Source organism: Dipodomys ordii, unplaced genomic scaffold, assembly GCF_000151885.1.
Source record: "Dipodomys ordii isolate 6190 unplaced genomic scaffold, Dord_2.0 Scaffold97, whole genome shotgun sequence".
Classification (NCBI taxonomy): Eukaryota; Metazoa; Chordata; class Mammalia; order Rodentia; family Heteromyidae; genus Dipodomys; species Dipodomys ordii.
In genome coordinates, this window is record NW_012267313.1 from 10,018,774 (window position 1) to 10,035,408 (window position 16,635).

The 16,635-nt window shown below is 46.5% G+C and overlaps 2 protein-coding genes across 2 annotated transcripts in view; one reads left to right on the forward strand and one right to left on the reverse strand.

Moving 5' to 3' along the window:
• Window positions 1-1,242: 1,242 nt before the first annotated feature.
• On the forward strand, window positions 1,243-7,102 carry Hebp2 (heme binding protein 2). Its single transcript, XM_013026805.1, has 4 exons — window positions 1,243-1,420; window positions 1,722-1,857; window positions 2,822-3,002; window positions 6,577-7,102. Exons 1-4 carry the CDS (start codon window positions 1,316-1,318, stop codon window positions 6,773-6,775), a joined length of 621 nt encoding a protein of 206 aa, XP_012882259.1. The 5' UTR covers window positions 1,243-1,315; the 3' UTR covers window positions 6,776-7,102.
• Window positions 7,103-10,040: 2,938 nt separating this feature from the next.
• The window catches only part of Nhsl1 (NHS-like 1), a 58,731-nt gene continuing 52,136 nt past the window's right edge, over window positions 10,041-16,635 (reverse strand). Inside the window, exon 8 of the mRNA XM_013026790.1 lies at window positions 10,041-13,411. Coding sequence (XP_012882244.1) covers window positions 12,787-13,411 — 625 coding nt within the window. The 3' untranslated portion in view covers window positions 10,041-12,786. The remainder of the gene's footprint in view (window positions 13,412-16,635) is intronic.

A 16,635-nucleotide genomic window follows, 5' to 3' on the forward strand; every position in this document is an offset into this window, starting at 1 on the left:
TAAAAAAACACGAGTAAGCTGGGTACCAGTAGGCTCACGCCTGTAATCCTAACTACTTAGAAGGCTGAGATCTGAGGGTGGCGGTTCAAAGCCAGCCCAGGCAGGAAAAGTCCATAAGACTCTGATCTCCAATAAACCGCTCAGAAAACCGCAAGTGGCCCTGTGGCTCAAGGGGTAGAGCACTAGCCTTGAGCTGAAGAGCACAGGGACATCGCCCAGGCCTTGAGTTCAAGCCCCACCACCACCAAAAAAAAAAAGAACCTGGATAAAAGCATTATATTCTTCAACTTCTCCAAGTCACTGAAGATCACATCTGTTACAGAGCTAAAATAAATGGACTATTTTTAAAACGTAAGTCAAAATTCAATACTAAGGCTTCACTAAATAATTCAAGCGTGGCTCTGCGGAATACAAGATTTGATAGAACCACTAGAAATGGCCGGTGCCCTCAGGCTCTGGAACAATTGTTTGGGCGGGGGAGGAAAGAGGGATCAATTGCTTAAAAAATACTGGTGGGGCAATGGGATCTCTTCCAGCAAATAGAGAGAAATGAAGAAACGGGCCTGTAGTGTGGTGTGGGTGGACATCGAAGACACGACTTTCCCAGATAGAGTGACTGCTGTTGGCTCCCGTCTGTAATCCTATTTACTCAGGGGGCTGAGATCTGAGGATCACAGTTCAAAGCCAGGCTGGACAGAAAAGTCTGTGACACATTTTTGCTCTCAATTAACCAGCAAAAAGCCCATACGTGTAGGTGTGGCTCCAGTGGTAGAGCACCAGCCTTGGGCTGAGAACGCTAAGACACAGGATGCAGGCCCAGAGTTCAAGCCCCAGTACTGGTCCTGCGCGCGCGCGCAGCCCGGTGGCTGCTCCCGGGCAGGGCAGCCCGGGGTGGGACCGGTCTGCAGAGGCGCCTGGCGCGCGGGCGGGGCCTGGCACAGGCGCCCGGACCGGTTACACCGAAACCCAGCAGCCGCTGCTGGGTCCTCCTCCCCGGCTCCCCAGCGCACACTAGGGCAGGGTGCTGGGACCGGGGTCCTGGGGTCCTGGGGGTCTGGAGGGCGGGGAAGGCAGGGGGCACTGCGCCGGGGTTGCAGCGGGGCTCCTTCGCTGATCCGGGCGCCCCCTTGCGGCGCAGATCGGGTTGTGCAGCCCCGTCGGGGTGTCCCGCACTACGGAGGGCGGGGACTCGGGGACCTCCGCGGGCGCGGCGCAGCCGGGCGGCCGGACAGGCCGGGCACCGCGGCCCCAGGCGCGCGTCCGTCCTTCGCGGCGCGGCCGATCGGGTTCCGCGCCCCCAGCATCCGCGTCGCCCATGGCCGAGGCGTCCGAGCCAGACCTCGGGACAGCCGAGGGCGCGGCGGCGGGGCCAGCGGTGGAGACGCCGGGCTGGGAGGCCCCGGAGGACGCGGGCCCGCAGGTAGGCGCCCCCGGGGCGGGCAGGCGGGGACCCGGCGCTGCCTTCGGGCTACTGTGGACTTCTAGCAGGTCGATCTAGAGCTGGGTCCGTCGCGGGCGGCGATGGCGGGGGGCATGGACGCTTGTGGGGGCGAGGGCCGTCGCTGTGCCCAGGGAGGGCGCCGAGGGCGCCCACAGGCGTCTCCGCAGGCCCGCAAGGGTCCGGCGCTGAGGCCGGAGGTGCGGCCTGCTCCTGGGAGACCAGAGATGGAGGTATCCGAATTGCTGTCTCGTTTCTGGGAGCTTTCTCTGCCCCGATGTAGGCCGGAAGTTATGAGACCCGACACTACGGGCCCGCCAAGTGGGTCAGCACCTGCGTGGAGTCCATGGACTGGGATTCCGCCATCCAGACCGGCTTCTCCAGACTGAACGGCTACATTCAAGGCAACAACGACAGAGGTGCGGCCGGTGGCCTGGGGTCACTGAGCGTCCTGTGTTTGAGACTCGGAGCATAGAATTAATTTCCTTTTAGCTTATTAAGAAGATGCTCTTTAAAAAAAATAGATAACAAGATCATTCAAGACCTAGTGTTTCCAGACAAAGTCTCTCCTGAGGAACTTTAGCTTGATGGCAGGAGGGGACAAGCCTGGCACTTTTAAACTTCAGCCTTCCCTGTTTCTGCTTCCTGAAGAAGTACTGTCCCACACGGCCAGCGTTTCAGGGTAATTTAGTGCTTGGGAAAGTCTTCCTGGGCAGACAAGATTAGGAGATACTAGTTCCAAGACAAATAACTTGTGTCTTACGTGTGTGTGTGTGTGTGTGTGTGTGTGTGTGCACGCACAGGTCTCTCAGCCTACTTAAGCTAAGAGACTAGGCTATTTAAGGTCCTATTTTCTCAATTATAAAAACTTTGCCTTTTATCTCTAAAAATATAGGATTTGTTAATGCCAAGAGTATAGGGGGGGAAATACATTGAAAATGTTTAATATGGACCATGAATAGTTGAGTCACCCTGCCCTTACTTTTTAAGATGAAAAAATCATCTTAATGGTAAATACTTGGATCTTGTAAAGTAAATCAAGAAATACATTTTTAAGCCGGGCGCTGGTGGCTCACGCCTGTAATCCTAGCTACTCAGGAGGTTGAGATCTGAGGATCGCGGTTCAAAGCCAGCCCGGGCAGGAGAGACCATGAGACTCCTATCTCCAATAAACCACCAGGAAACCGGAAGTGGCGCTGTAGCTCAAATGGTAGAGCGCTAGCCTTGAGCTGAAGAGCTGAGGGACAGTGCCCAGGCCCAGAGGTCAAGCCCCACGACCGACAAAAAAAAAAGAAGAAATACATTTTTAAAGAAAAAAGAATAGGTTAAAATTTAAAATGTGGTCATAAAGACGTTGAAGTTGCTCTCCTTTCTCTGGCCCAGAGATGAAAATAAAGATGACAGCGCCAGTGATGAGCTATGTGGAGCCCGGCTCAGGTCCTTTTAGTGAGTCTACCATTACCATCTCCCTGTACATCCCCTCCGAGCAGCAATCTGATCCGCCCAGGCCTTCGGAGTCGGATGTCTTCATTGAAGACAGAGCTGGGATGACTGTGTTCGTACGGTAAGTGGTAGATAAGGTACAGCCCAGGTGCCTCTGAGGCCTACTCGATGACAATTTCGCCTGTGTGCTTGTGGGCAATTTCAACACACTTTTCACCCTTCCATAAAAACTAGTGCCTTTCATGTTTTCCTACTGGCATTTGTGTTTGTGTGTGTGTATGTGTGTGTGTGTGCCAGTACATGGGCTTGAACTCGGGTCTTCTTGCTTTTGCTGAGCTTTTGCACTCAAGGCTGGCACTCTACCATTTGAGCTACACCTCCACTTTCAGCTTTTTGCTCTTTAATTGGAGTAAGAGTCTCATGGACTTGTTCTGTGTGGACTGACTTGATACTAAGATCTCAGCCTCCTGTGTAGCTAGGATTATAGGCATAAGACATCAGAGCCCAGCTCCTGACTTGATTTTAAATATTACTAAGGACTGCTGCAATATAAGATCAATTTATTTAATAACAATTCTATCGTATAGCCCCCATGTATAAAACACAGTACAAATTATATCCCCATAAAATAGAAATCTGCCCTTTACTGCAATCTACATAAGGCTGAACAAAAATGCGTGAAAAAACACATCATACATATATCATACCTGTTTTTCTTTATTTGGATTTCTCTAACAAAACACGACAGGCAGAATAGCTTATAAAAAACAAAAAACAAGTTCTCACAGTTTTGGAAGTTGAGAAGTGGAGTTCAAGGCACTGGCTAGGGACCTTCTTGCTGTATGTGGAATCAGCATACAAGCTTCTAGTTCTCTTTCACAGGGGCACTAATTCTAATAACAGGAGCTCCACCCTCTTCCCCAAAGCCCCACCTCCTAATACTGTCCTGTTGGTGATTAGGATGTCAACACCGCCCCCTGTGGGGGAAATGGCCCACTGCATCCTGCCTTTGGCGGTGCTTCGGTAGGGTGGTAGTGAAACTCCAAGGAGAGAATTTAAAATAAGACCTTTAGAACATAGCCATCACTCACTACTGTCTCTAGAGCTGTCCTCTGTGATCCCGAGTCTTCAGCCAGCCACCCTGGCCTCAGTGTCCCTGTTGTCACTCTCAGGAACAGACTCTCTTCCTCAAGAATATGACAGCTTGCCACCATGTCCACATAGCTACCCAGCTTCTAGCAAGGCAAGCATGTGGGGTTGGAGGCACAACTTATGTTTATGTACCAAATAAAGCAGCAAATAGATCCTTGTAGAGCCACATGGATCCAGAGAACAGAAGGTGACTTCTAAGGAGGGGATTCAAGATTTGTTTTTAAGGAAAAAGTGGGATCTGAAAACAAATTCTCTTTGGGCAGAACAGAGTGTTGTCTGTTCATTGGGGAAATAAGTAGTAAATCTGGGAGCCAAAACGTTTTGTTACACATGGCTCAGAATTATATTCAGTGTTTGATGCAAATGAGAAGAACCGAATCGACTCACCTGCTGTGTTCTATTTACGTATCTGTGTGTTCAGAGATGCCTGCATTTCCTCACTGTGAATGGAAACTCTGGGCCAGAGAGCCTGGCTGCGGAGGAAAAATAGTTTGTGCTCTTGAGATTTTACATCTTATCTGAAGGATGGTAGGATTGCTTTTTGTGTGTGGATATTTTGATAGTGAAATTCATATCATCTTAGGAATATAATGTACCATATTGAACATATTAGAAATTTTTCTCAGTATTCTGTTTGTGCTGGATCTGGGACTTGAACTCAGGGCTTCATGCTCTTGCTTGGCTTTTTTGCTCATAGCTGGTGCTCTAGCATTTGAGCCATAACTCCAGAGGTGTGTGTGTGTGTGTATGTATGAAGGTCTTGGGGCTTGAACTCAGGGCCTGAACACAGTCCCTGAGTTTCTTTTTGCTCAAGGCTAGCATTCTACCACTTGAGTCACAGCTCCACTTCCAGCTTCTTTGATAGTTTATTGAAGATAAAAGTCTCACAGACTTTCCTGCCAGGGCTGGCTTCAAACAGTGATCCTCAGATCTCAGCCTCCTGAGTAGCTAGGATTACTGGTATAAGCCTCCAGTACCCAGCTGTTTCTTATTCTTAACCATAAAAAAAAAAGTATTATGTTTGCCTGTCAGTAGCTCAGTGCTGTCATGATTTGATCTCAGGAGCGAATCTACTTCTGTTTGGCTTGTACTTTTACTCTCGTTCCCACATTCGATCCCATTCTTTTCCACCCTTACTGGCTCCTTCCTTCAGTCTGTCTTTTCTCTCTGCCTACATTCCTTCATAGATCAGAAGATTCTGTTCAGGATCCTTTGGAAACATCTCAACAGGCATAGGCTAAGATACAGTTTCTATGCTCCCACCCACCCCTTCTGACCTCACTTTCTGCCTGTTGAGAATGCTTTGTACTTTTAGAGTTTTGTTCAAACATTCTGTCCCTTTTGTTCAAATATGCCTTTCCCTTTTCTGCTCTTTGCAATACCATCCTTCATTCCAAGCCTGGCTCCGAAGACGTCTTAAACTCTGTATTTAATTGTCCTTATTAGTCACTGGTCGCTGAGCACTGATTCTGCCTCCTAAAACCTTTGTATAGAGAGCTACCAAAATGTGGTTTCTTCCATTGGTCTGTGAATGTGTACAGGTTTAAACTATATCGTATCCATCCATAACTCAGTGTCTGCTTGCCAATGTAGAGGAAGAAAGAGGACATGTTCAAAGGTAGGAGTCTGAGCTAAGTATGGTGACTCCTACCTGCAGTCCCAGCTCCAGAGGCTGGGACAGGAAGGTGGGGGCATGGCTCAAGTGGTAGAGTAGTTGCCTAGTAAATCTGAGGTCCTGGGTTCAATCCTCAGTTTAAAAGGAAGGAAGAGGAAGGGAAGGAAAGAGGGAGAGGGGGAAGGTGGAAGAAGAGGGAAGAACGGACTAGAGTGTGGAAGCCAGGCATCTAAGGCAATTCTGTGGTTCTACCAACAGTATCAATGTGTACTGAAATCTTCATAGGTTTTCTCTTAGACCTAGAACCCAGTCCTCTTAAATGTGCATTTTAATAACATCCCATAATGATTTATAAACGTTAAAATTTGAGCAGCACAGGATTACAGATTACAGCACAGGAGATGGTGTAAATTCCAAATCTGACAACAGATGAGACTTGGGTGCCTCCTGGGTGTCCTCCATGGGCTTGAAGTCACCTGAGACAGGGAACCACGGGGAGGAGGGTCATTGCAGGCTTAGAAACTGCACTTCAATCCAGCCATCGGAGTCCAGCGCCTGCTCTTCTCAGTCTGGCATTGTCGTCAGTATTAAAATCACTCACTTGCTGGGTGCTGGTGGCTCACATCTGTAATACTAACTACTTTAGGAGGCTGACATCTGAGGATAATGGTTTGAAGCCAGCCCAGGCAGAAAGGTCTGTAAGACTCTTATTTCCAATTAGCCATCTAAAAGCCAGAAGTGGAGCTATGATCAAGTGATAGAGTATCAGCCTTGAGCACGAAAGCTCAGGAGGTAGAATACCAGTCAGCCTTGAGCAGAAAAAGTCATGTGAGAGTTTGAGGCCCTGAGTTGAAACCCCAGTATTAGAACAATAAAGAAGCTAATCAACAAAACGAAATCACTCACTCATTTACTTTCTCTTTTGCAGGTCATTTGATGGGTTCTCTAGTGGCCAAAAGAACCAAGAACAACTTTTGACATTAGCAAGCATTTTGAGGGAAGAAGGAAAAGTTTTCAATGAAAAGGTTTTCTACACTGCAGGCTACAACAGCCCTTTCAAACTGCTCGACAGAAATAATGAAGTGTGGCTGATTCAGAAAAATGAATCTTCCAAAGAAAATGAATGAAAAAATGCAAGAAAGTTCATTTCTGTTGAATGTTGGCGTCAATACCACCTCTAAAGTGTATCTAGAATCTTTTGAGTGGACTAGTATGAAATCACACTCATTTCCAGTGTGCCTTCCTAATGCTTAAAGCTTTATTTAGATACACAGATAAACCTGGGGCCAAGGAAATGGGTTATAGTTCTGGTGGCCTTACTTTCTGAGAGCATCTAGTGAATTGCCTGCTGCTTCCTCTTCCTTGAGTCACAATCATGTCCTGTTCCTGCAGGAATTTGTGTCCATTGCACCTTACACTTTCTGGATAATATCAGTAAAAATAGGAAAAACTAACCTGATGTGATCTATGAGACTGGAGAGGTGAAATTCAGTTGGAAGCAGAGAGAAATCATTTTGTGTGTGTGTGTGTGTGTGTGGCTGCACTGTCCTATTCTTTGTTGAGCTCTTTCCTTCACCTGCCCACTACCCTCTGCACAAGAAGGTACTTACCTAAGTGTTCATCAAGTTGTGTGATACCAATAAATTTATCACAGTTTAGGGACTTCCTTGCCCTACTTATCCCTCCTACTCATTACTGGCATGTTTTCTAAAGAAATAGGCACAACCCCGTTTTAAATTTCACTAAAACGCATAAAAACAATTCATGCAATAGTGTGTCTTCAGAGTGTAGATTGTTGCAACATCAAGGTTAGGACTCTTTGCCTCACTATTCTTCAAATGTTACTCTGGGGAAGATAAGTCCCATTCAGCCTTTATGGGGAGGAGGTAGCTCTACTGTGGTAATCTTAGGAATGGGAGAAGAAACACAGTCAAGTTTGGTTACTTCCCAACAATGAAAGCTGCCTGTGAGTAGCCCTTGCTGTCACATCTCAGGAGACAGGTGCCTACACTGGAGGTTTGAGTGTTCAGTGGATTGGTTGGGGCTAGATGGGGCATGTAGTCCCTTCTTCAAACCTAACATGGTCTGGTTTATCTTAAGTTGAATCTTCATAACCTGTGTGCAATAAGCCAATGGTCGTTCACTTTTGTAGCTGACATAGATGGAGTACCTTCTTAGATGTGATGTTCCAAGTGCACCCAAATCACCATATTCAACTCTTGGAATAAACATTTAACCATCCTCACTTACAGAGAAGGAAAATGAGGCATAGAGATGTTGGGTAACTTGCCCCAGATGACACTGTAAGGACAGAGGCTGATGGAGCCCAGGCAGACTTCTAAGCCCACACTATTGACTTTTTACACCCCACAGACATAATCCGGTGATGCCCCTCCTGCAGAGAAATAATCACGATCATGACATTTTAAACTGGTTGTTCTATTTTTCCTTTTGGCAATAAGAGGAGTTGGACTAGACCTCAGGATCACTAGGCAGATGCTTTACCACTTGAAGCTGTCAATCATGATCCAAACAAGCTCAATGTTTGCTTTTTGAAATACTATGTTAGAATTTCTTTCAGTCAGTTTCCAAAGATAATTCCTTGCATTGCATATTGGCAGGACATTTTGGAGAGAAGTAACAGGGTCAAAGAAGAGGCTACTAACAAAGCTGTATATACTGCTGGGGGGGGGGGGAGGAAAACTGGGCTTGTGCAGGCATTGTTGATGAAGAAAACTGCTGACCTTACATGGCGCTGATTTGTTTTGTTTTGGCTTTGTTTCATTTTAGGAAACCTAGGGTCCTGAGATTAACAGGATTGATTGGGCTTTAGTTGTGACGGAGCAGCGGGAGTAGCTGCTGAGTAGTGTGATTTTGAAGCCTGGTTTAGAGTCAGGTCACTGATGCAAAGTCATCATTGATTGTTTCTGGCACTTATGTGTTATTGTGGACTGAGAATGGCTGCTTCTTTTCTGAGATAAGAAGTTGGAGCAGACCACCACATGGTGGTGGTGGGGGGCAGTGGGGGAGCACACAGCATTCAGGACTTGCCTTAAGGAAGTACTAGCTGCACAGATGAGAAACGTGTGGCCTAGCAAACACTTCTTGAGTCTATATAGAATACACTATTGAATTCCAGATGTTACGCCATGGAGCCTATCAAGGGTGAGTCAGCGGTTGATGATAGATGAGTAGTTCTTAGTTGACAGCATGCTTTCTTCTGCCAACTTACATCCAATGGCTGAGCAAGGTGGTAGTGTAAGACAGCCATTTCTACCAACTTGGGACACCTCTGAGTCTTTGTTCTAGAGCTCCTGGTGGGCTTGTCAAGGCTTTGCCAGGTCAGCACTGCAATCTGGTAGCTCCCTGCTTAGTCCTGCTTTTCTGGTCCATACAAAGGCATAACTTCTCTGCACATCTCTGTGCTTTTTCACCCCAGCTTAGCCTCAAATAGACTCTGTAGTGATGACTCAAGGGCACAGGTGGGAAGAGAGCATTTTGAGAATGCCTGGCTGGTCACGAGGCTCCCAGCCCTGGTGGACAGTCTCTGGCACAGGAGGCTGTGCAGTTAATACAACTCTAGACGAAGTGGCATCCTGGTGCAAAGGACTGTGCTGATGGGTGGATGGTTCTGCTGTCTTCAGTACGAGAGACAGGGTGGGTAATAAACAGAAGAGTAGTATTGAGTTGGGTGGTTTTCCTTAAGAGCAGATGTCAATTAACAACTGGAAATTCACTGGAAGAGCCAGAGTCTCTGGAACTTTCAAACAAGTCCTCATCTCATGTAGTAGCCAAGCAGAAGTCCTTTAATGAAAACTCATTTACAGGACTTGTTCCCATGGCCAACTCTAGTCTTCATTTGGTAAATAAAGGCTAGCCTGTGTGGAAGGTAGGTTAGAGGAGTTCATTAAAACAACTCTCCTATAATAACTCACTTAAGGAAAAACTTAAAGAATTCAAGCCAATGTTTTATTTGAAAGACCCTCATTTCTCCCCACTATCCTAATATCTGCCAAGCCATCCCATTATACTATTTCATGATAGAATTTCATCAGTGTAAGTCATTATTACAGGTCAGCTGCAAATGCATTAAAACCAATGGAATATAACCAATGCTTCACCTGTCCCCCAGCCATAGAACAGGTGTGTCACCACCAGCAGGTAGGGAATAAGATGGAGAGAGAGAAGGCTTCCTTTTCTTTTCTAGTCATTGCAATTCCCAAATGAGTAAAGCCATAAAATAGCCTGATATTTTCATGTAACCTTAAGCCATCTCTAAACTAGAATATCTGTCAGTGGAATATGGTATGAATAATTCTTATGCAGTATTGCTTAGGGAATAATGATAAGAAAAAGAAGTCTAAATGTTCAGGGCACATGCATGTTTTTTTCCAGATTATTTAAAATCTTTTGTAGTGTCAGGGATTAAATGTAGGGCCTTGCACATTAGGTAAGTGCTCTCACACTGAGCTATATCTGCAGCCCGTTTTTCAGATATTTTTGGTGTGTAGCGAGTTGAAACCGTGGCTCTAGGACTTTAGGAATATGGAGAACCAACTGGATATCTCATCCCCTTGAGAAGTGATGAATTTCAATCAAGATTCTTCAGAAGCAGGTAGAAGGCAGAAAGCAAATCAAAGTCAGACTCCAGCTGACAGACCAAATGCTCACTTGATTCTCTCCAACTCTTAGATAGATTAAGCTAGCAGTAATTCAGCCCAAGGGCTTCCATGCCTATCTGCCATAAGAAGAGCCATCTAGTCTACCCACATAGAGCTTTGAGTATGACCCAGCCCAGACACAGAAGCAGCCCTCGGGGTAGCCGAGCACTACAGCTGAGGATACAGCATGCTCGAGGGATGTGTACATTCTTCTTCCGCTATCATCCAAACCTGTGAAAAGTTCTCATAGCCCCCCACACATTATGTCTTTTGATATACCAGCCTTTGGTTATTCCCATGACATTCAAAAGCCCTTGTAACATTATTTGGAGCTGTTTTTCCAAATGTCCTTTTAGCCACAGCACCCAGAGTCTGTGATGTTCTGTCTTGCCTCAGTGGGGTCCCCACCTCCCACAGGAACCTTCTGGTCTTCACTGCTGTTCTGTTTTGTATCCAGCAAAGCACTGAGTAATTTGGTACAAGAAAACCTATCTCATTATCCAAAAAACAAAAAACTCCCAAAACACATGGACAAGCCAAAAGAAGTTTCAAAGACTGATTTTACAACTGTTTTATTCAAAGTAAATTTCAAATCTAATAAATATCTTTCAAAATGGGGATGTTTAATCATTTTATAATTAGTTTTAATGTTGCTTATTGTACCTTCAAACAAATGATTTATATATTAAGTTCAAGATTTCTAATAGCCACATACATTCTAATCATTTGTTGGAAGGTATGGGAAGACTGCATATTCAAAAGCCAACATTACTTTCCTAATGTTTACAAAAACCATCCCTGTGCCCCCATTGTAGAGACAACTGTCCCAAAGAATAAAAAAACCCTTGAACCCATGGACACAGGTCCTCTTCGTTTCTGGTTGTATGAAAAGAGGGGCTCTGTTGGCTGCTGAGACAGAAAGGAGGCTTAACTTTCCCCTGAAGACATGTCTAAAATGGGTTTGTTTATGATGGTTTGACACAGGTGGTCTGACTTTCAGATCACACTTTCATTCCACTGTCGATGGCAACGGATGGTTGCACTCAATTTAGACCAAGGATCACAAGATTTCCATTCTGACAAAGAAGGCAACACTAGTTTATTCCAAGTATGCCAAAACTGGGAGGGAGGGTGCGGCCCATGGGAAGAGTATGTTAACATAAATATGTCACATACCTTTCTCCCATGTCTGCCACTGTTGGAACTCTGACTGGAGACTAGAAGGTATTTATATTTAATTATTTACACACAAATATAGAAACGCACAAACCAAATGATGCAAAAACATTTTTAATCTAAAAAATTCATTTCCCAGGGCTAATTAATTGCCAAGCCCTACCAATTTTCATCAGTTTATTTGACTAACAAGAGCTATATCCAGCATTTTCTTCAAAATGAGATAATATATCATAGCTTTTGGTAAACTTTTTTTCTAAATTATGATGCTGTAGGCAGTTCAAGGGAAAAAATTGTCTTATTTTTTTCTTTGGTGTAACCAAAAGGATATCCAAAAGTTAGCAAATGCTGACCTTTCAAGTGATAAGAAATTGCCAAGTGGAAGCTTAAACTCTGGTTAAAGAGAAAGGAAAAAAAAAACTATAAAAAACTCTCATAAAAAAGGAAAGCCTTCGCCCACAGTTCTGTAGTGCAAGTGTTCAAAAATTTAATCATGAAAAGGTTTAATAAGCAGGCAACAAATCCCAGCAGTGTAGCACTTCCTCCTCCCTGCCCGGAGGCGCGGCCTGCCCCTGTGCGCATGCGCGCTTCGGCTCCAGCGCCTACTCAAGGCGGTCCTTCCCAGCAACCCAGCCACGCCGAGCTGTGTGCGGGCTGCGGGCAGCAGCAGGCACCATGTCAGCCTTGTTACTTCCACTTTTGTGATTTCATTTGAACTGAGAAAGAAGCAAAGCCTTTTACCCTCCCAGGAGAAAAAAAGAAAAAGAAAACCAGTACCTGAACCCGTGGCACCCAGCCCTTCCCAGCTTCGCGGTGCCGCCCTCAGCAGCACGCATGCGCGCGCGTGCGCACTCGCGAGGGTTGGGTGCCCGGCTGGCCTACAGCCTCCCTCTCCCACAAGTGATGGCCTTCTCCTTCCCCCGGGGCGCATTCCATACACAGTGCTTCCAAAGCAAACTACGGCCTAGTCCCGGAGACTGCACTCCTCTACCTAGCTTTGCTGACCTGCTCTCTCCCGTTTCTCTGTACATACTGTTAGTGTGTGTAGCTGTTAAAGTGTTCAAAACTCACACACACACACGCATCATTTAATCATCATCATCTTCCCCAGGAAGCACGTTCAGAAGTGTAAGCTTCTACTTGCTTTTCACCACGTGGGTGCTACGTGACCCACAGCCCTGGGGGCCCCAGCACCGATGCTGCTGCGTGGGGTCCCTCGCGCGGGCCGGGTAGGGCCCCACAGGCTTCCCGAGCCGGTGCACCGTCATCCCTGCCTCGCCGGGGACAGGCGCCTCCAGGTCCTAGCTCTCCTCTCTGCCACTGCCCTGGACGGGGGTCCCGTCCGCCTGCTCCCGCGCCAGGCCGTCGGGCGCGCACCCCCTGGCCACGTCCAGCGCGTGGCGAGCCCGGTGGTCGGCGGGCTCCCCGGCTTCCCCTTCGCCCTCGGAGATGACGGTCATGGGGCTGCTCTGGATGCGGTTCCGCATGCTGTACCTGCTGCTGGCCGCCGAGGGCGGCGTGCGGCTGCGGCTGTACCTGGGGCCCGAGAAGGACAGACTCCTCGGCATCAGCCCTTCGTTCTTGGCCCACTCCTCCTGGGCCCTCCTGGTCTTGCTGGACGGGCTCTCGGGGGTGTCGGGCGCCGGCTCGGACCGCGATCTCTGGAATCGAGGGTCCGTGCTCTTGAGCATCTCGGCCGCCGACATGCGGGCGCTGGCGTCCGACCGGCTGCCCTTCTTCAGCAGCAGGGCCTTGAAGTTGTCGCTGCTGGTGCTGCTCTTGCGTACGCTTCTCTGAATGGACCCCACCTGCTTCGGAGAGGCCAGGCTGGGCGCGGCACCCGTGGGCGTCACGGGCGGGGAGGGGGAGTGGTTCCGGGTGTGGTCGTCCTCCGAGTCCTTCCGGCCAAGCACCTTCCTCTTGGATCTGAGATTTACAGGGAGAAAAAGGTCAGTCCTCGCGGAGCCTAGGGTAGCCCTCTCCCTACTGCCCTGCGCGCACCGCCAGTCACCACACACTTAGGACTCGGGTCTAAAGAAACGATGGGAAGGTGGCTCAGTGGTAGAGCGCTTACCTTGCATGCATGAGGCCCTGAGTTCCATTCCTCAACACCATATAAGAAAAAAGAAAAAAGCTGGAAGTGGCGCTGTGGCTCAAGTGGTAGAGTGCTAGCCTTGAGCTGAAGAGCTAAGGGAAGCGCCCAGCCCAGGCCCAGAATTCAGGCCCCACGACCGGACACCCCCCCCCAAAAGTCTAACAGATCTTAAGAAATGTACTCATTATCTTGCCCATGTAATTGTACAGTATGTTCACAAAAAATAAAAATTTAAAATAAAAAAAAAAGAAACGATCTTATCCCTGTACTGACCTCTGAGTGAGTCCTTCACGATCCGTGATCACCACCAACTTCGGCCTTGCCCTGTTCTCTAGCTGATTTTTGAAACTAGGCTGACACTCTACCACTTGAGCTACGCCCTCCCCCCCCGTCTATGTGATTTAAAACCAACCAACCACCCCGACTGTGTTAGCTAAGTTCTCAGACATCTTTGCTTTTCAGTCAGCCCTCAGAGGATGACCCTCCCCACCCCACCCCCCACCACCACCAAAGCGCAGAAATAAGCGCCTCTCCAAATTGTGGAGGTAGAAGAGGATTCGGAACTGCTAGTCCAACCTTCCTCCCCCTTGTAAGTGGCAGCACCCTCCACACCTGCTCTATTCATCTTCATTTTTTGTATTATTCACTGGTGGCAGGGTAATGTTGGGTTTGTTGTTATTGTTGTTGCTTTGGTTTTTGTGCGTCGTGGGGCTTGAACTCTGGGCCTGGGCATTGTCCCTGAGCTCTGCTGCTCAAGGCCAGTGCTCTACCACTTGAGCTACAGTGCCATTCTGGTGGTTAACTGGAGATAAGAGTTTCATGGGCTTTCCTGCCCAGGCTGGCTTTGAACCGTGATCCTCAGATCTGAGCCTCCTGAGTAGCTAGAATTATAGGCGTGAGCCACCGGCACCTGGCTTGTTTTTGGTTTTTAAGAGGTGAATAGGGCTCTGTGATACATAAAACAAACCAACACTTTTTTTTGGGGGGGGGGGGGAGAGTCCGGTTGTGGGGCCTGAACTCTGGGCCTGGGCGCTGTCCCTCAGCTCTTCAGCTCAAGGCTAGCTCTACCACTTGAGCCACAGCGCCACTTCTGGCTTTTTTTCTTTTTGCTTATGTGGTGCTGGGGAATTGAACCCAGGGCCTCATGCAGGCAAGGCAAGTGCTCTACCACTGAGCCACCCACCTTCCCAGCCCCAAACCAACACTTCTTTTGCTTGGTGCTGGTAATAGGGTTTAAGTTCAGGCCTCTCCTTTGCTAGGCAAGCACGCTATCACTGAAACCATGTTTCTGAGATCTTTTTTTTTTGTCAGTTGTGGGGCTTGAACTCTGGGTCTGAGCGCTGCACCTCAACTCTTCAGCTCAAGGCTAGCGCTCTACCACTTGAGCTACAGCACCACTTCTGTTTTTCAGGTGGTTTACTGGAGATAAGAGTTTCATGAACTTTCCTGCCTGGGCTGGCTTTGAACCGCGATCCTCAGATCTCAGCCTCCTGAGTAGCTAGGATTACAGGCGTGAGCCACCAGTGCCCGGCTTCTGAGGTTTTGTTTTTTTTTTTAAATTGTTATTATGAAGGTGATGTACAAAGAGGTTAAAGTTACATACGTCAGGTAAAGAGTACATTTCTTTTTGGACAGTTATCACCCTTCCCTTGCTCTCTCCCAGTTTTTCCCTTCCATTCCCACTCATAAGCCCCCAAACTCTTTAAAAAGCCTTTTGCTTTTCTTCCAGATAGGGTCTCACATTTTTATTTTGGACTGAGGTAGGCCTCACTCAGGATCTTCTTACTTCCACTGGGATTACAATCTCCATACCTAGCTTGCTTGTTGAGATGGGTCTTTCTAAAATTTTCAGAAGCTTGTATTACAGGTATGAGCTACTGTGTCTGGCTGACAACTATACTTGGTTAGCCTTTGATTACAGATTTAAAGTACACAATAGGATTTTATAAAAAGCATTGGGCCTGAGCACTGTCCCTGAACTTTTTCACTTAAGACTATTGTTCTACCACTTGATCCACAGCTCCACTTCCAGCTTTTGGGTGATTAATTGGAGATAAGAATCTCACAGACTTTCTTGCCTGGGATGGGTCAAATGGCAGATTTCAGCCTCCTGAATAGCTTGGATTACATGCATGTGCTACCAGCATTGACTTAAATTTAAACACATGAATTTTCTGTGTATTCCTAAAGAAGATGGCTATAAAAGTACTTAAACAGTTAACATTGGCTTAAAAATGAATTACTTCAATAAATACAAAATCTTCACACCTCAACTGGTGTCTACACTTTCCATCTGGCTTTAGTTCTGAAATGAATTAATTTGCATTAAAAAACTTGAAAGCTGTGCCTCAGTTTTAAATAGTCTTTATTATAAATTATGAATTTGGAGGCTAAAAGACATGTAAATAAACTTCTAACTAGCATGGGTTTCAGAAGATTTTGATCATATTTGCTAACACAGTATTTGTGCTAACATTCACCCTTGATCTGTCTTTGCATGTCGTTTTGAGGCTACCTGCCTTCACTTCTCTAGTGAGTGCAGAGAATGTTACAGACTGGTGGTTTCCACATCTTCAGAACATGTAACTACCATGTAGGAGAAACCACAAACGTTTTAGTGCCTTCTGAAAGTTGCTAAAATAGAGTATGGAAGAGACCTATGGCATATTTTAAGAAAAAGTATGTAGTAATTTGGCCCCACAACAACTGGATTTCCTTAAGATCAAGTGTATTTAGTACACAGAGCAACTAGGCAACTACAGCTTGCTATTACCCATGTAATATATATTACATATAGTATATATTGTATCTATTATATATTCAATGAATATTATATAATATTTTATTTATATATATTTCTATACACTTAGCAATTTGATGCATTTCATACTAAATGAAAGGTTCTGGATCTTGAAAGAATTTCCTGACAGTTAATCTCCAATGGGTTTCATTTAATTCAGAGAATATTTATTAAGTGCATATTACGCATCTATCATGCTTAAAGTTGAAAGATCTGTGTAAAGCTCTAGAAATGCCACTAAATTTGGTTTCAATA

Excerpts from the sequence above, each read along its gene's own strand:
- Hebp2 (XM_013026805.1), top strand. The coding sequence starts at position 1,316 with ATGGCCGAGGCGTCCGAGCCAGACCTCGGGACAGCCGAGGGCGCGGCG. Across the intron at positions 1,421-1,721 it reads CGGAGGACGCGGGCCCGCAG|GCCGGAAGTTATGAGACCCG; the intron begins GTAGGCGCCCCC and ends GCCCCGATGTAG. Across the intron at positions 1,858-2,821 it reads TCAAGGCAACAACGACAGAG|AGATGAAAATAAAGATGACA; the intron begins GTGCGGCCGGTG and ends TCTCTGGCCCAG.